Genomic DNA, 20,079 nt, shown 5'->3' with positions numbered 1-20,079 from the left:
AGCAATTTAACCCACACATTCATATTTTATATTCATATATTTTCACATATTATGAAAAAAAATGTCTTCAACACGTTAATTGAGAAATTGCTTGTATAAATTCTTGTCTGTGTAAATTAGTTGGGCATATACTCAAAACTATTTTGTAAATAACTAGCTACTTAGGCCTTTTAGATTATGTTATGATATAATATCTATTTTATTTTACGTCAATTTTTATTTTTAAACATAGACTACTTTATCGAATTTTATGGGGTAACGTATATAGTGTATTGGACGAATTATGTTCATATATAAAATCTTTAATCCTATGTTATATATTTTTTGTGGGTCATATGATCTTACTATTACTTAAAATTTTGTGATATAAATAAAAAAAAACTAATATTCAAATAAATAATTTATTAAATGAATTAGATTTGGTATGGAGTTCTCTTAGCGATGTACTCCTTAACTCCAGGCAGAGAGCGTACCTTTGTGACAAGGGTTTGCACTGTCGGGAATTGTTTCTGGACCTCAATACCCAGGAATAGGTTTGTAGCTTCAACGATACCCACTAAGACGAAGTCAACCCAGGTTAACTGAAAGAATAGATATATGGTCTTTTAAAATAGTGGAATAAATTCATCTGTAGATAGAAGTTTCATATACAACATAAACGGCAGTTGAAAGGCCGGCAACGCACTCGCCAGCCTTTTGGCATTAAGTGAGCGTCGGCATCCCTTGTCCATATTTTTTTAAATAACATAATATTGATATAAAATCTAGGCCTGTGTCATTGCTATATTATTAACTGATCTGTAGTAATTTTTGATAATATGTGACAGATTTGACATTAATGTATAGTGTAACTATAAATAATACCAATTTAAAATTAATAATGAATGTTGGATAATCGATAGCTGCGCTAGTAAAGTAAAGTAGTAACATAGTATGTAGGTATATACACAGTATGTACTAAAGTTAAAATTATGTCAGAGCGTAAAATTATGATCTATGGTATATTCCGTAACTCATATATTCTTTTGTATAAGATTACTTTGCCTTTTTGTTAGTGTTGTGTATTTACAATGTACATAAAATATAGTAAATATATATTTATATACTTATATATTAATAATCTAAAAAAAAAAGAAAAAAAACTTAAAAGCTTAGTCAATAAATACCTTCTTTCCGAAGAATCCATTGTTCTTCTTCAACTCTTTCTCGAATCTGCTGAAGTAGAAGTTGATGAATTCTTCTAAGATTTCCTTCTTGTATGCTGCCTTCTTCACGGGGTCAGTCTCCTTGATGTAAGTAACAACCTCTGTAATAAAAATGGAATTGTTAAGACAAGTTTGTGCTAAAATAAACTGTATCTCTTCCTTGAAATCAAAAGACAATCATGTCATCAGCCTTCTGTGCATATCGTCACCAACACTGTACGAGCAAGTGTTAATTGCACATAGAAAGATAAATCGATATGCACAGGTGGTAATATGGTATAGTAGGTAGGATTTGAATACGACCTTACTGTAATATAGAGCCCTCAAATTACTTATTTTATATGCATACTGAATTCTTTCTGTGTCACTTACTTGACCAGTAGTCGTAGATGTTGAGCGCGACTGCGTCGATCTCAGCCTGTTCCCAGGCGTCAGTAGGTAGAAGATGGACCTGGCTGGCGATGTAACGAGCGATGGCCAAGGACTGGTTCAAGGTTTTACCTCCCTCTTCATACAAGGGCAGTTGACCGTATGGAAGGACTGTTAACATTAATAAATTATAAATAAATAAGTAAAAGTAATTTTTCGTTGTACTTGACTGATGACTTATCATAGTCATAACATAATCATAGAACTTATGAACGTCAAAAAAAAGAAATATACATTAAATGATTCTAATTTTACATTTACTGCCAGTTCAAGATCAAGGGCGTAGAACGGAAGAGAAGAACTGGCAATAAAATCTCCGCCACTCTTTTTAATCGCCAAATTTTTTTTAAACAATGTTTGTAAGGAGCTGCAAACATTACACCATGTTCCATATGGCATCTTGAGTAATAAAGAATAATAAAATAAATTAAAAACAAAGATTTGTCCATTATCAGCAGGAGGCATGGTGAAATAGGAGCACGCATTTACATACTCGTGAGAACAACACGCAAATACGTAGTATCTCAGCGTTAATTATTTTGTAGATATATAAACAACGGTCGATACTCACAGTCCTTAACATGGGGAATTGGCCATTTCTTTACATCGTATTGGACATCTTCGAACTTCTGTCCAGCGTAGTGCAAGATGTACCTTATTGGCTCACCGAGTCCGTTCACGTTGAAGTAGTGGAGTTTACGAGCCATGTTGCAGTTGCTTGCACTTGTGATACAATAAAAATAATTTTCGACTCGCTATTTTTATATACGAATTTGTTGTGAGTTAACATGGTATCAGTTGAGCAAATTAGGGTTACGTAAAATTACTAATACTGTTAAGATTGTATCTCTATGTATATTAACACCAAAATTACTACCAGCTACATTTAAAGAAAAATAAAGAATGAAAATGCAAACATTCTGCGCCAACGACGAGCTTTTGTACAATGTGTAATCCTATTTTCCTCTACACATTTATAAAATATAGGTTGCGCATATTTTTATTTTGGCAGTTTCATGCAATTACAAATACAAATATTTGTGTTATAGAAATATTTATCAATGGAAATTCTCCACGATATAATTATATATATACGGAACACTAAATGTATTAAATGAATTTTTGCTTACATATCTTTGTTTATGTGACCTTCAAGATTAATCAGCTTCTATAATATTGTCAACAATATTTTATTTCAATAATTCCAATGTACATGTTATGGCTAAAGTTTGTATAGATTGCTTTATTTTCCTTAGGGAACAGCAGTCTTGTAGCAGGGACGTCGATGCAGACACGTGATTCCACGAGAAGGTTCCTTAGTTCGATATCCGGCAAAACAAAAATTGTTAATTCGTATATAGAAATATAGAAAAATGATTTGTATGGAAAATGTATGGATGTTAATATATGAGCCGTACCTCCATACGTCATATGTTAGTCGTCAATAAAACATATCCAAGGCGCGCCTGCCCGATACTATGTTAAGTAGTTATGGGAATTTAAATACAGGCGTCATAACGCTTAAGAATAAACTATTTCAGAAAAATTTGATAAAGTATTAGCCAGAGTAACGTATTAAATTTGATGTAGCTTTGCCAGATATGCCAAAATATTAGATGAAAACTAGTAAAACTATTGTGGTTAAATACCTTACCCCCTCGCAATATATTTATGAAAATATTATGTATGTATACAAAAATAGTGATAAGTATACTAGAATAGAACATACGCACAATGTCAATACTCGGAACAAACGCAGGCTGCAATTTCCCCCTAATTGACTACCTATATCTATATATATCTATAGTAAAGTAACTAGTAAGTAAACTATATATATCTATACTAAAGTTAGTAATTCTTTTTGGGAAAAGGGAATTTTTCTCTCTATCTCTTTTATCTCTGCCTTTTAATAAATTTAAGAAATGTATTAAAGAAAAGCTGTTTAAAAATGTTTATTATAAAGTTAGTTATAAAGTTTATTATCTAGTTGATAAAAGGGTCTGGGACTAGTGCTGGGCAGGCTACTTCTAATTAATTTGCTATATTTGTTTTAAATATTGTTATATTGTTTGATGATTTGCTTTTTTTTAAAGAAATCTTATTTTATAATATTGTACAAACAGTTCGATTTCAATATACGTATAGGTAAGGTCAAGAGTTAATCAACGCTATCACTTACAATAATAATACTTTCTAGAAATGTCACTTTCAATTGTTGCCACCTTGAGATGGAATGTACTTTGTTGCTAAGTACATTTATCGCTGGTTTTACGCGAAAATACAAATGGTATAATGTCATTTGAATTTGCCTTAGATTTCTTATACAATTAAAATAATTAGCAGACCGAGGGCTGTTGAGAAAAATTGATCTATTTTACTTTTTGAGAACTTCAATAATGGTTTTTTTATTTAATTTAATAACTTAGGTTAAGGTACATTTTACAGCGAAGGAAAACCTGACATGGTTTATCCGTCGCTGTCAGTGCTCACTTGATTGTTATACAAAAACTATTAAAGCAGATACAATAGGTATACTTAACAGAAAAAGTGAATAAAGTTAATTAGTATGTTTGTAACTATCTATAAAGTGGTTTTATATCTTACTGCTAAACTTATTAGTAGTTACAAATCTGTTCTGCATCACCAGTGGCAGTTCGTTTAGAACGCTAGGCAAGTAGTACATCCATGTTCTTTGCCCATACATATTATTGAACTTAGGCAAGTGAAATGATTTTTGATACAGTATTTTACGCAATCTATCTGATCGCTTTTTCTTATTAAGCTTACTTTTATTTTGGTTTTCTTCAATTAGTGTATGTAATTTAATTTTATAAAAAACTGTGAGTATTTTACAATAATTAAATAGCTAAGGTAACATCAGCTAAAAGTTTATTATCACAAAGGACTGTAGCATTCTAGAAAAGCTTGCGTGTGACATAGATAAACGTTACTATAAGTATAGTCTACCTTTATTTATTCGACCTATTATTCACCGATAACAAGAACAACCTTAGGGGAAATTGATTCCATTCACGGCTGCATTAGAGTCTATTATGTTTCCTTTGTTTCCAGTCTTTTGTTTTAAGAAAATTATTCTTAAAGATTAGTTCTAATAATACCTTTCCCTAGTTATTCCCGACATTATGCGTGCTTATTTATGTTTAAATTCCAACAAATTGTTGATAATATATCCAAAAAACAAACCGTAGACAATTATTCATGTTTACTGTTAGTGATTGTTTCTTTGATCCATTCTTAAAAATACAATTTGCCAAGCAAAATGTATAAAATATTTCAAAGCCCAGAACTAAGCTATTACAACCCTCCTGATGGATTCAGACGCCCCTAAAGACACTCAGCACGTGATCAAATATGCACCCTTGCGTTTTTTTATCTCTTATATCTACAACAACACAAATGTACTATACATTGCCGCGTTTTAAGTCGACAAACATTAACGCCCCGTTGACAGTGTTCAATGTAATGGAACGCTGCTTTTTCGTCGCATAAAGAAATGCTGTTTATCAAAGATGTTATCGAATACTGTGGGGATGTTCCGCATTACAATGTGGATAGAGCATCGTAGCTTTTATGAAAAGAGTCGGCTTTACTATATTACAGTTTGGACATTGACAAAGAATGCGATCGTCTGTATCGCAGGTGGCGAACAGTTTTCACACGCTGGTGTATGATTATTTTTTAATTCATTCGATTTAGTTTGAAAATGCGCACATTTCGCACGCATTGTAAAGCAAAAATTATTCTAATACACTTTGACAAGTTAATTCTGAATGTTATCAATAACCTAGATATAATCGATGAAGGTTTTTCAGCGTTTCTTTTGGCTGAAATATATTTTTATAGAATTAAATAGCTAATAATGAGATATTTTACAGAATACGAGGCAAACGGGCAGAGGGCTCGCGATTGCGCTGCCGGCCTTTTATACATTAGTAATTTTGTTTTCGATATGATTGAAGCTACACTTGGAATAAGCTGCTTAAGTTATAATGTATTAATCGAAGAATGAAATTTAAATAATAACGGTGTAATTTTATACACCATGTCCGATAGGGTAATATATTATAATGATAATATTAAAAACAAAGTTCATCATTAAAAGCCTAAACCATACGAGGACCTATCTAAGATCGCGGATATATTTTAGAGAACATCAAAGTATTTAATTTTGTGCAAAACTAAAAAACAAATGTACTTTGGAGGCTTTTTCCTGCTTTGTTTGGAACTAGTTTGGAATTGAGAATTGTTTTAAAAGCAAATATAGTTTCAATTTAGATAACTTAAATTTACATTACTTAAAACTTTACCTATTATTAAGGAACATAGAAAAGCTGCAAATATGTGTCTGTCTGGATTTGTTGCATCCCTACGGAGGTAAAACCTTAATCCAATGAGCTCAATCGCGACAGCCCTAACTAGATGTGCGCGTGTCACGCCAAATTTTAAGCTGAGCTTATCGCATTCGCAAAGGATTTCAAAATCCAACACTATTTTGTGAATACATTCATTGTGCATTTCACGTCAAATTTACCATATACGTGGCATCAAACGGAGAGAAGCCGTACACAAGGTATTATAAATTCCTGAAAAATTATTAATCTTTGGGTTGTATCGGAAATATTGAGCATTAATTTCTTTATTATATCCTCGACTAGTTCAAAGTCTGACTGGCCGACCCGAATACCCCAGTAGCTAACGTCGAGAAGGTCGATATAGGTAATATATCCTTAGCTTGGAATAAGTTCGTTAGCGCGTCCAAGGTATGACGTCATCGCAGTGATATGTAAGCGCAGATTGTTAGTGTCGCATCTGGTATATTTGACATTGACACTTTACACGTCAACTAAAAGTATATTGATAGAAATCGTAATAATTATTATCCTTGTGCGCGCTTAACAAAAGCTTCAGAGTCACGTCCATCTCCGATATTAGTTGGTACTAGCTCAAGTAAAATCTATTTTAATCTCGTCAACTAAGTTGGCTCCAAATCGGAAAATTGGCAACGCAATATCGGCACACGCCAAGCCGCATTTGGCTTCGTCGAACTCCATCTTTTCTAGATACTACTGTTTAATTGAGATTAACATTCAAATTTGGCGTGAATATCAAACATGTCGCAGCTGCTAACTTTAGAATTTGGATTTCGTTACAAATATTTATGCCTGACGCTAATGGTACAAATGTTTTAAATAGTGAGTGCTAATAAAAAAATGACAGGCGCTATATTTTTTCGACTTGGTATAATTCCACTGCCATATTCATAATATATATATGTTGATAAATCTAATTAAGTTAAAAGAGTTTTCAAACTCAGTGCAAATAGATACTTATATCGTTTAGGAAAAATGCTTTATTAAACCACACACACCACTCCACACCAAACCACAAAACAATAATAATGCTTGCTTGAATTACTAACACAAATCTCATGGATACAATATGCATTAAATTTAGATGAACTATTTCAATAAAATGAGCAGTGTTGGCCTAGTGGCTCCAGCGTGCGACTTTATACCTGAGGTCGTAGGTTCGATTCCCGGCTGTGCACCAATGGACTTTCTTTCTATGTGCGCATTTAACATTTGCTCGAACGGTGAAGCAAAACATCGTGAGGAAACCGACATGTCTTAGTCCCAAGAAGTCGATGACATGTGTCAGGCACTGGAGGCTGATCACCTACTTGCCTATTGTGGCACGTGGAATAAGTGATACTATGATGATCCTATGTTCCAAAATAAACGTATTTTTTTTTTAGATTTAAAAAAATTTATCATGAAACAGATTCAGAGGCCAAGACCTTAAGAGGTTGTAGTGCCACAGATTTATTTATTTTTATTTCAATATAATATTTAATAACTCGTTACTCATTTCGGTAATGCTTATGCAAAATTTGTATTTGAGTGGCCCAAAAAAGAATGATAATAACGGAACGTTATGAGAAAGCCAGAAAGAAAATCGTCGGGCTTGCGCAATAAAACCTAGTAGGCATTACATAAATCATTGTCCTTCCTCCGTAATAAATGAAAAAGGAAATTCGGAATAATATTATTAAGAATGCTTCAAGTTATAAGCAGTTAACGTACTTTTTTCTGGAACTTTAGATATGTTTCATTAAAAATGATTGATATTCACTCACACTGATATTTTATTTACATTTAAATCATTTTAACGACAAAGTAAAGCCTGTTTTCCGACTTCTATACGTAAAACGATTTTGACCGAAACCTTGAACTTCGTTCTAAAATAATTTTTATGTTTAAATATTTTAAACATAAAAATCATAAAACAATTATCGTAAGAAAATACAAATGTATGTTTATATAATTATATGTATTTACTTCTTACATATTACTTTTGATAACCCAAATATCTCTATTTGTTTTTTTTTCTTTCATTATTCAATACACTTACCGTTTTGAATTAGTGTATGTGGTAAATATAGACATTCTTTAAAATCGCCTCTACGACACTCGTTTACATTCTAAACACCCCATTCGGATAGTCAATGTAGCATTATTAATAGCCCACCCATATTTTACCGCCCAATACATAGTCCAATTAGCACATAAAGATGTACACAGTTAAGTGTAGCCGTTTACATCCCTTTCAAGAAACCTTCAAAACCCCTAAATTACGCCAATACTTCAAAACAGGGTCAATGGGCTACGGGCTAGGTAATTTGACATAAATCCGTAGAGGGCCATCGACACGCCCCCCCAAATGTATTGCCATCGGAATTCCTCCGAAAATTTATTTTATCACGTACAAATTCCTAATGTTCCCTTAATTTTTCATGGACACTTGCCAAATGTAGTAAATAAAGCTCTCAGAAATGGATAAAACTCACTTCATCCATTTCCGATCCTTCTTCGTAGCTATCAAATGCCATAATCTTTATGATATTCAAATTATGAGTACAAAAGCTATTTGGACGTGCTAATTGCGGGAACTATAGTTTAATTATAGTTATTTCAGGTATAAACACGTTTTTCTCTTTGCTTTTTTGTAGTGATTTCGTTTCGTAATATTGTAACATTTTAACTCTAGTTTATAAGGAATGTGTACTATGGTGTAGATTTGGATAAACTTTTAAAAACTTACTTGGAATTGATTTTAAATGTTCGTTATGTAACACTTTCTTGGAATCAAAAATCGCTACCTATTCGCTGTGGTGGAAGAGGAGTACGCAAGATAACAAGTGTAGCACTTCCATCGTTTCTCCCATCTGCTCACAAATCAAGCAATCTGGTAGCTAAAATCCTTAGATCTTACGTTAAGAAAATTGTATATACTTTATATTAGTTTGTTATGTTTGTTTCCATAGAATTGTGTTCATTCGTTCATTTAATAAACGCGGCTCCACCAAGTCAAAGCATCAGCTTTGACTTGGTGGAGGTAATAAAGAGACTCATTTTGTTTTTATAAATATTAAATAAAATCAGTCCCATTATGTTATTGGTATGTATTAATCTTTCTTTTTATCATTTCGTTATAAGAGCCTTGAAGAACAGTCTCTCTCAAATTTAAGAACGTGGAATAAGTGATACCATGATGATCTTATGTTCCAAAATAAACGTATTTTTTTTACAAATGAACCACTATTTTGTGTCACTATGTCCAGGCCTATGGTCCACAGCCGAGGATCGAACCTACTAGCCCAGCACTAACCCATTATAGCAAGACTACTCAATAAGCGAGATAAGTTTATAAAATATATTATTGTTAGTATAAACAGTTGACTAACGGAGATGTTTTGTGAATGTCGTCGCTTTGAACTAAAAACTAATATAACGGTGAGTTACAGAGTAGATTAGTTATAGATACAACTAAATGTAATTTTTATCCTTATAATATTCGGAAAAAAATGTTCTTTATATCTCTATATTACTCTGAAACACTGCATAGGTTTTGTTGGAAACCAACGTTAATTGTTTGGTGAAAACGGAGCAATCGATAAAATTTAATTTCTAACATTTTATTTGTTTTCATTTTGTCCTAAATGTTTGTTTGTTTGAAGTGAATTGAGAACTAGCAGGATATGTAAAATTAGAAGCATTTAATTTACATTTCTCTTTTTGACGTTTATGCGCGTACATTGTATTGCCTATGTAAATAAATGACTTTGAATTTGTATTTATAAAAAAGTTAGAGGATAGTAGAATGTTGTTGTGATGTAGAATGAATGTTGTGAGCGCAATTCAGGGATGATGTCTATGTACCTGACAGTTTTTTAAATAATACATAAAAACTGTATTCTTGTCAGAAATTTCGCTGTCACAAAATTAATCTGTAGCTAGTCCCCACGCCAGGAAGTCCCTGTGTTGTGGGTAAATTGATAACAATTTTTCCGTCTTTCATTGTGCATGATTAAAACATTAAACTATTAGTATTTTATTTAAACTTAGTTTCTTACCCAACCGAAAACTCCATTTTATAATATAAATCATTATAATTCTCAGGTCCTTACGTTACGCTATATGTTACGCTTCTCCAATATATGCTTATTCGAAATTACATCTCACAGTTCTTTTTAGGCAATTCATTTAAAATTCCATTAAGTTGTAGATTGCCCGACTTCATACGATTGCCTACCTCCCTAATATATTTTAAAACTCTTCTACATAACATTTCTTAACCATATCCTATCCTGCTGCTTATCGGGACTTATGTAACTCTTGTATATTCCAATTTCTTCTGTATTGCATTATCCTTCATGATTCCGTGAGATGAGCTGTTTTAGTTTGTTTTGTTATAAGTTTAAATATTATTTTAGATTAAGGGTGTATAATTTTTTTCAAAGTATATAGTTATACACTGCGCGTTACCTATCATATTTTTTTAGATTTTTCCAAGTGAAAGACATCGTCGAGTCGCTTGTTAGCGATAGGGCCGCCTGTTGCATATATTGCCCTTATAATTTTTATATATGATGTTATTTGTTTTTTTTATTAATGTCACAAAGTATGAATAAATAAAGCTATACAAGTCATGAAATGCGGTTTAAAGTTAAAGTATGTTATAAAAGACTGAGACAACATTAAAAAATAAATATTTACAGTTATCTCTATGAGTAAGTGCTCTGTGTATACCTCTGTACGTAAATGGAGAGCATTAGTTAAGTAACTGCATTTTACTGCGCATGAGGCTTGAAAGCTTTTTATTAAAATTAACGTTAGCTTTTACCAACAATTACATCGGAAAAACCCAATTAATTATGAGTATTATGTTTTTGGTTTGAAGTAAAGTTAATTAACATTACTAATAGAGACACAATATTTTATCAGAGTTTTTATAATAAGATTAATGAGTTATTTTTTATATATTAAAAAAAAATGCTCGCTGGAAAAATTTTGCGGTTCTAAAGAGGTAATCGCTGGTATTTTATTATAATATAAATGGTATCCAATCGATTACAAAAATGCTATCGAAAAATTGTATAACTGCCATAATCGTTGTATTGCTCTAGAAGGCGAATATCTATTTAAAAACAGATTTTTCCTATACTAACATATCAACTCGGCCTACCTATTATACTAGATCCTGACCATGTCATATCGTTTAATAATAATTGAATAACCGCTTATATGTTTATAAATTAAGGAGCGATTCTCGGAAGTAGTCATATTCAATCCAACGATTTCGCGGGTCATGACTAAAAACTTTGTATTACATGTATCTTTAATGCCATTTTAATTGGTCGAACACGCTAATAATACGGAACTTGATTAAGTAATTGTACCCTCATATTTCTTCAAATAATTTGTATGCGGCTTCGGCAAGATAAGCAAACTCGCTCGAAACTCGTTTGATGTTCGTCTAACATACATTTTGGCAAACATATATTTTGACAATAGCACTTATTTATTCTAGTTAAGGTAAGATTACAAGTTATGTTTTTAAGAACCCAATCTAGAAGACACTAACACCATCCAGGTCCATGGTAGTATGAGGATTTTCCGTTCAGTTTTTCACTTAAAAATACGATGATATTTAAAACAATTGATGCAAAACAGTTAAATGCATCTGTTGAATTCCGAACAAAAAGCAATTATCATGATTTATGTGTCATATTGAGTAATAAGTTAAGTGGAATTACACTTAATTTATTGTTCACTTTATGCATGGTTTAGTTTTGACTGTATTTTTTTAAAATTACAGTAGCTTGTATAATTAATCCATAATAAATCTCACTGACTTTGTATGTTTTGGTACTAAAAAGTACGGAATATCAAAATATATTTTTTGTATTTTTTTAAACTTGAAATCCCATAATTGTTCATAAGTGATAATGAGCCGTGCTTCTAAACATATAAACGAAAGTTTATGCATATTAATAAGCCTACATTGACGAGATGACTTGATCATTAGAGCTATTAGGCTTTGACTCTCATCCCTATGGTCCTAAATTCGATTCTCGGCTGTGCAATGGAATTTCATTCTATGTGCGCATTAATATTCGGTAGAACGGTCAACCGCCGTGCAAATTTCAAAAACAGATGCAAATATTGGAGGCTCAGATTCTAAACAGGTTTTAGTGCCACTAATTTATTTTCTAAGCCTGATAATTTAAATTTAAAACATTTCTTGCATGAATTGCAACATGGAATGGAGTAGACATTTCTACGTCTCTTGTTTAAACCGAAACAGCGCCGGAAATAGGACCAATAAACCAAGCGCAAATGAAGCTACGAACACACAGGTTCTATATGCAGAATGCAACAAATATACAGTTGCCCAAATACTGGCAATGAGTATTGAACTCAGTTTCTGCATTAAATTCTTGATATATTTTTAGCAAAAATCGTCCATAGATTTCGACTTGTCACAAGACGGATTTGATGTTTCTCAGTTTCAGTTCTTTGGCGAACTGTGGTATCGACTACCGGTGGGAGTCTCCCTTGAGAGATACGACCTCTAACTATTCAAAACTCGAAATCTTCAAATCTGGTTACGTTTCTTTTACTAGAAATATTGACTTCACAGCCTTTTTTATTAATAACAGTCAAATTAGGTTGGATAAGAAAAGTAAAAACAGATTTGACGTTTAAGAATTAAGAAATTCTCTTGATTTTCTGCTATTTTTTTTAAAACGTGTAGTTCGAAACACTACTAGAAGCCTGGAACTTGATACAGGAACACTAAAGGTTGGACGAAGACTTCCTTCCTGTACCGTCATTAATATATAATTCAGTCTGTGACGGTTTTATTCGCATATAAAATGTTATTTATGTTTTGAATAGAATCTCTCAAATGTAATCAGTTATATTGACAGTTGAAAGTCCCCAACTCGACCAAAAATAAGTACACAAAATTCTCAAAGTACATTACACACAAGTCATAAAGCTACGAACTAGCGAGCGTTTAATTCCAACAAATATATTTCCCTAGACAGATTCGCGTTGCAGCTAAATCTATAGGCCACGAAAGTAGCGATATTTTTTATTCATATAGATTTATTGGATATAATTTTTCCAACATCCTATTTGCGATTTGAAGTTTCTCCATTGTTGGTGTTGGATTTTCACACGAGAAAAACTGTACCTTAATTTGTGAAAAAGTGTCTCAAAGGAATTTTAATACGGTAACAAAGTTGTTTGATTTCAATAAGTTTTATGTAAATACATTTACTATATATAATTAGGCTTGAAATTTGAAATACCTGATTAAAAACAGTGTGCCTTTTTTGACTATATGATTTGATCCAACCCATTTATACGGGTATGTTAGTTTCTAAACCGATACAGATCGACCTTACTTACTTCATAAAAAATAAACCCCCACAGTAAAATAGCAATTTAGTACTATTTTAGACTTTTGACAAATACAGTCCATTGTGTGAGTAATCGTGCTACTTGCATAAGGGGTTGATTAATAAAATATGCCTTGATATATTAAAATCTATACTAATATTACAATGAGGAAAATGTTGTGTATTTATATGTCTGTTTGTAATGTTTTCAGGCAAAAACTACTCGAACGATTTCTGACTATATTACATTTTCAAAAAATAGGGTCCACTTATAAAATGCAATAATATAGCTAAGCACCTATAGCTAAGGTGTAAAAAATAACCCATAAACTGTTAGATTAAAAAAATTCTTTCATGAGATTTTTATTATTATAAATTTACTAATGTCCAACATTTTATGTAAATTATGTTATAAATGTGTTATTAATTACATTAGGAATGTAAATGTGTATCTAATAATATAAAAGAAAGTAATTAAAAACTAATAAAACTACATAAAAAAAACTTTTATGAAAAAATATATCTAAAGTTCGACTTAGTAGACTTTCCAGTATCACGGAATCCACGAGTGAAACCGTGGGGCATGGCTAGTAGATAGAAAAGTATCTGCATATTAGTACGCGTCTTTACTGACCACACATCGTACGTTCCAGTTTATTTTGTGCAGAGTTGAGAGGAATCACAAATGAGGCGACGCTATTGTACGTGAATATATATTTTTAATTTATTCTTTTCGCATTAAATGGGAATATACAAATTCAATCATTAACTGTTTGTTTTTGTGTCAAGGTAGACTGGATAAGAGTTAAAATATATAATTATACGAAGTGACACTTTTTTTGCCGTAAACCCTTTAATGCGACATGAAACTAACATTCCAGTATCTGTTTAAGGTGTCTTCTATGGGTACCACATTTTAAAGTCAGGACTTACGAATTTGATAAGGGCGTGTACTAGGCTAAGGATTCTATACTTTATTTTAAGATTTAGATATATGTCAGCAGTCACTTGTTTAACATTCTACGAAATAATTAATTTAGGAAATGGTTAAACGCTCCGGGTGTCAGAGGCTTCTTATTACCTACAACTAGTTGTTCATTTTCTATAGACTGTGTAAAAGTTTAGTCCCTAGCTGCTCCTTTGTTTTTGAAAAATGTTTGCGATTATTGTATTGTATAGATTTCGCCTCCAATTGGCGACTCCCGTTCACGATCTGCAGTCTAACACCTTAACCTAACTACTAGATTACTAGTCGGGTAAAGATTTCAGCTTGTATATTCCCTTAAAATACAAAAATCAAAAATCATTTATTCATATAGGTAACATAATGTACACTTATGAACGTCGAAAAAAAAGAAATAAACATTAAATACTTCTAATTTTAAATTTACTGCCAGTTCTCAAATCATTCAATTTAATGAATAAATCGTTGCTAAACCGCAGTACATGACATTACTATTACCAAACACAATTTACTTTAATTGTCTTTATTATTACAGATTTGAATTATTCCGCAAGCAGACACAAACTTACCTGTCATAAGGGTCAGAGAAAATATAAGCAAGAACACTTAATCAGGTTAGCATTTGATCCTGTATTATTACTAAGTAGAAAAAAGTATTACACAATGGAAATCTACATCCAAAATGGAGAACAATGTCGTTTGATTCGCATTGACACTATTATATTGCAGTGTTAGGGCTTCTGGCAAACACGTGCTGGAATATATTATAAGCCTTCTAAGAATGGGGACAGTTTAATATCAATGCTTTATAATGTTTAAAAGGGTAGCCAAAGAATTGCACACCAATAGTGAAAGACAGATCAACATATTGATATTTCTAGGTCTTTGTTCAGAGTCGTAATAAAGACTCTAGATTAAGTAAAGCAATAAATATTTTATTCCACCCCTGCGAAGCCGGAACGGGCCACTAGTTAATAATATATGTATAAATGTAAAACGAAGTTTCATATTATATAAATAACAATAAATGTGTATTTCAATTCATTTATATAAGGTTAGTTCTGAACCCTGCTAAATCTAAATAAATGCTATTTAGATATGGCAGGGATAAACATTTTTAATCTCCTTTTATATTAAGTTTCTAGATACTTCAAAATCCATGGGGCCTGGTCCTGGACGAACACCAGTCAGCGAAGCGATGGTAGGCCTCTGGGTGACAAATGATCTGGTGTAAATGGTTTTAGATGCAGAGCGCGGGGAACGGGACGTGATGGAAAATTAGGGGAATTAAAGAAAATTTTAATATTATCAATATTTCAGCTGAAATTATAATACACATAATATACCCATCCATTTTAATAAATAACACCAAAACAGACGAAGTATCCCTATGGGGTTTAAGGCATACATGTTTATGCAAAATAAGCAATACATACCATTATTCTAAGAAATATATTCTAGGAAAGACCAAAATTTGTTTTACTTAACAAAATACTGGATTTAAGATAAAATCCTTAGCAATACTTTTGTAACATCGTTAAAAGTTATGTAATGAATTTATCTTGACATCTTTAATTAACGTGAATCTAAATGAAAAATCTGAATCTTAATTAAATATGTAGTAAATTATTAGGAGATTTATGATTTGTAGATTGCTTGATAATACAATATATCTTACCTACTATTATATCAGTTTGTAATATATAATGTAATATATATAAGGTTTAACTCAATGCGTCAGTCGGTGCCTAGAAACTAAGATACAATTAAGAATTATGTTTGAGTTGGATAGTCCACTTATCAAGAAAGATCAATGTACTATTATAATTAACTAATTATATATAACAATAAAATATAAAACTATTCATACAGAACAGTGTTGGCCTAGTGGTTTCAGTTCGACTCTCATTCCTGAAGTAGTAGGTTCGATGCTCGGTTCCTATGAATTTCGGGAATGGTTAGACTGATTTGGCTAATTGTGTTCTAAAAATATTTGGGGAAGTTCAGTGAAGGTTTAAACAATGGGCAAATAATTAATAAGTAAACAAAATACAAAAAAAAAACAGTTGAATTTTCTAACAAAAAGTGTTCCTAGCTTGCAATTTAATGTTTTTTTTTTACATTTTTATAAACAAATCATTATCTCCCTTGGTTGTCGTATTATAGATGCATTCAGAAATTTCTGTTTCATAGCAGTATTAGGTTTTGATACAAATATATGATAGTGTTACGAAGTTCCCGTTACCCAGTACGTAGATACACTGTCTAGGTCTTAAGAATTCACATTTAACACTTGAGAATATATCATCTCTCCCTCGTCCTAGTTTTCCATCTTTCTCATTCGCTGAATTTTCTTGCCAGAACGTTGAATGGTATTTCGTCTATTCATTCCAATGCTGTTGGTTCTGACCTGATTGGTCGCGCTATGATCATACCTATTCTCTCTCTTATACTTCCTGTAATCACACATATTTTTAATTTTTCCATTTTTACAGGTGAATTTCCTTCTTGCTGGAAGGATGGACTTATCATCCCTATCCCCAAAAAGGCTAATCCTAGTACTTTTTCTGATTTTCGACCCATCTCAATTCTGCCTTTTCTATCCAAGGTACTTGAACGCCTTATACATGATCAATTAAATGATTTCCTTAACAAAAAATCCATACTGAGTCCACTTCAGTCCGGGTTTCGATCTGGACATAGCACGACTACTGCTCTGGTCAGGGTAGCCGATGATATTCGCGAAGGCATGGACCACAAACAACTCACAATTCTCACACTACTAGATTTCAGCAACGCTTTTAATACTATTAATTTTGAAATTTTAATGGAGTTGCTTAGGTCTATAAATATTTCTTCACATGCTGTTAACTGGTTCTCTAACTATCTTAATGGGCGCCGCCAGTGCATTAAGACAAGCGATTGCGTATCTCAATGGAGTTTCATTGAATCTGGCGTACCGCAAGGTGGCGTACTTTCTCCTCTTCTTTTCGCTATTTATATTAACTCTTTAACGTCCCGTCTTTCTACTAATTTTCATTTATACGCTGACGATCTCCAAATCTACGTTCAATCAAGTCTCGATGATCTCCCGCAGGCCATACATTCCACAAACTATGAGCTGGCAAAGATAGTTGACTGGAGCAAAAATTTTGGTCTTCTAATCAATCCCAACAAGAGTAAAGTCATAATCATTGGCAGCCCCTATTTCACGACGAGAATTGATTGGGCCACTGTACCACCTATACATATCAACGGCGTAACTTTAAATATAAGCCGTGCAGTTAAAAATTTGGGGGTCTTATTTGATCAAAACTTATCCTGGGAGCAGCATGTCAAAGAAGTTAGCCGCAAATTGTATGGTGCCTCTAGATAAAACTTATCCTCCGACGTCTCAGTAATTTCCTTCCCTTTAGTACTAAAACCTCACTGGCACAATCTCTCCTCCTGCCTTTACTGGACTACGGCGATTCTTGCTCCTCCGATATGAGCGAGGAATTGCTAAACAAACTGGATCGTCTCCAAAACTTCTGTATCCGATTTATTTTCGGTCTAAGAAAGTATGATCATATCTCTGCGTTCCGTAAGCGGCTAGGTTGGTTACCCATTCGACAGCGACGTGATGCTCATATTCTCCATCTCCTATATTCCATCCTGTTCAATCCTAAAACTCCTTCTTATCTCAAAAATGATTTCAAATTTTTGGGTTCACATAACTATAGTTTACGCTCTTCCGAAAACTATACCCTTGAAATCCCATCTCATAACTCCTCTTTTCTTGGCGATTCCTTTAAGGTTTCAGCAGTTCGGCTATGGAATTCACTTCCCGTCACTATTCGCTTAGCTCCTTCTCTATCTTCCTTTAAATTTCTGCTTTATAAACATTACCTGTCCATGTCATACCACTAACTACTTACTGACGTGAGAGCGATCTTTTTCATCTTAGATTGTCCTGATTCATGTGCACTGTTTACTTTTTGTTTTGTTTTATGTAACTTGTATCAGTTTAGTTTATTTTTATTTCTTTTTGTTTCTGTTAAGTATGTTTTGTTTTGTTTTTTTTTTTTCCCTTTTTATTTTTGCACTTCTTGCCTACCTTATCTAATATACTCATAGTGGTTTTTTTCCTTTACTAACAGTGGTTGTCTGGAAGAAATCGCTCTAAAGCGATAAGGCCGCCAGTTGCTTGTCATTAAATTATGTTTAATATTTTCCTTTTATGTAATGCAACAAAGTGTAAATAAATAAATAAATAAATATAAATAAATAACACAACAGTTTCTTCAGTACTTTATCACAAAACATATTTTATCTTATTTTCTCCAGAATTGATTTAAGTTGGTAACTTATAAAAAATAGATAAAAGTTTTCAAAGTTCAAGTTCTTTACATTGTCAGAAGCAAAAAAATTTAATTATGAAAGTTAAATTTGATCATTTTTTAGCCTAAAAACTGTGCCAAGAAGAGCTTTGATGTTTTATATACCTAAGTTTTGTATTGTGTTTAAAGCTTTTGTATTATAAGTAGTAATTGTTATGTATGATTAAAAATGGCCACTAAGTTTCACTTCATCGTTTTCTTTTATTCTACTATTCGAATAAACCTTCAACAAAGAATAGACCTAATAACATTCAGTGTTTCTTCCTAAAGAAATGAAATACTGACATGGATAAGTTAGTATTGTAGGTTTTATATTTCTTAATTTAAATTATTTAACTATCTATAAAAAATACAGTATGTACAATTTTATTAAGTTATATCATATTAATTAGCATAGTACCTGGACGGCCGAGCTTTGCTCGGTATTTTTATTTTTTTATAAATTGTGTTTTTGGAAATTATATATAAGTACGAATTACATACTAATAAAATGATGAAATATGAACAATATAGATTATATATGCTGGAATAGCTTTAGTGTTGTTGTGTCGTTAAAGCAATTTAAAAAAAACAGTATTATTATTTGCCGATAGATGTCAGGAAGATTCATTTTTCAGTTTAAATTGGGACTACTCAACACAACCTTTTTGTTATATTCTATCATTTATTCCTAGCTAGATCGATTTATCGCCTCCGAAACCCCCCGTATAATAAATTTCATGAAAATCGTTGGAGCCGATCCCGAGATTCCAATTATCTTAATATACATATTTCTTGTATGCGTGTGTATGTGACTGAACTCCTCCTAAACGACTGGACCGATTTAGACGAAATTTTTTGTGTGTGTTCAAGGGGATCTGGGAATGGTTTAGATTCACAATTTTGTCCGCTGGACAATGTTTTTTTAATTAATTTTCAATTACTCAATTATTCAATTCATTAGTTGTTGTTGATTTTGGAATGTTTTACATTGGATCCGACAGACGGCGCTACCATCGCAGTGTCAAATTTTAAATAATATTCGAATTTTAATTTTAGTCTGTCCCGAAATTTAAAAAAAGTTTTGTTATCATTATGTTATATCGTGTGTGACCATGTGCTGGATCGTTAGATATTGTCATAACATTTGAATAATAATTTTCATCAAAATGGCTTATTAAAAATTGAAATTTTGAAATTAAAGACGTGTAGACAGGACAACGTCTGTCGGATCCGCTAGTATATATATATATATATATATATATATTATATATACAAGAATTGCTCGTTTAAAGATATAAGATATAGCATTTCCTTACTGTATTGCAATACTTATTTGTTGAGTGAGGAAAG

General features: G+C 32.1%; 1 protein-coding gene across 1 annotated transcript; it reads right to left on the bottom strand.

Annotated features, from left to right (window-relative positions):
• Positions 1–387: 387 nt before the first annotated feature.
• Positions 388–2,384, bottom strand: LOC111003791 (glutathione S-transferase). Its single transcript, XM_022274475.2, has 4 exons — positions 2,206–2,384; positions 1,578–1,745; positions 1,167–1,306; positions 388–581 (listed from the first exon to the last, which is right to left on the bottom strand). Exons 1-4 carry the CDS (start codon positions 2,339–2,341, stop codon positions 414–416), a joined length of 612 nt encoding a protein of 203 aa, XP_022130167.2. The 5' UTR covers positions 2,342–2,384; the 3' UTR covers positions 388–413.
• Positions 2,385–20,079: the final 17,695 nt, after the last annotated feature.

The sequence above is a fragment of the Pieris rapae genome, chromosome 17, assembly GCF_905147795.1.
Source record: "Pieris rapae chromosome 17, ilPieRapa1.1, whole genome shotgun sequence".
In the NCBI taxonomy this organism is placed as follows: Eukaryota; Metazoa; Arthropoda; class Insecta; order Lepidoptera; family Pieridae; genus Pieris; species Pieris rapae.
The sequence above is the reverse complement of the archived record's forward strand: the minus strand, read 5'-3'. Positions and strand labels throughout refer to the sequence as shown.

What these genes read in the sequence shown, in the direction of transcription:
- LOC111003791 (XM_022274475.2), bottom strand. Translation starts at nt 2,341, where the DNA reads ATGGCTCGTAAACTCCACTACTTCAACGTGAACGGACTCGGTGAGCCA. An exon ending in AATTCCCCATGTTAAGGACT is followed by an intron (nt 1,746 to 2,205) that starts GTGAGTATCGAC and finishes TAATGTTAACAG; the next exon opens with TCCTTCCATACGGTCAACTG. An exon ending in CATCTACGACTACTGGTCAA is followed by an intron (nt 1,307 to 1,577) that starts GTAAGTGACACA and finishes TTTTTATTACAG; the next exon opens with AGGTTGTTACTTACATCAAG.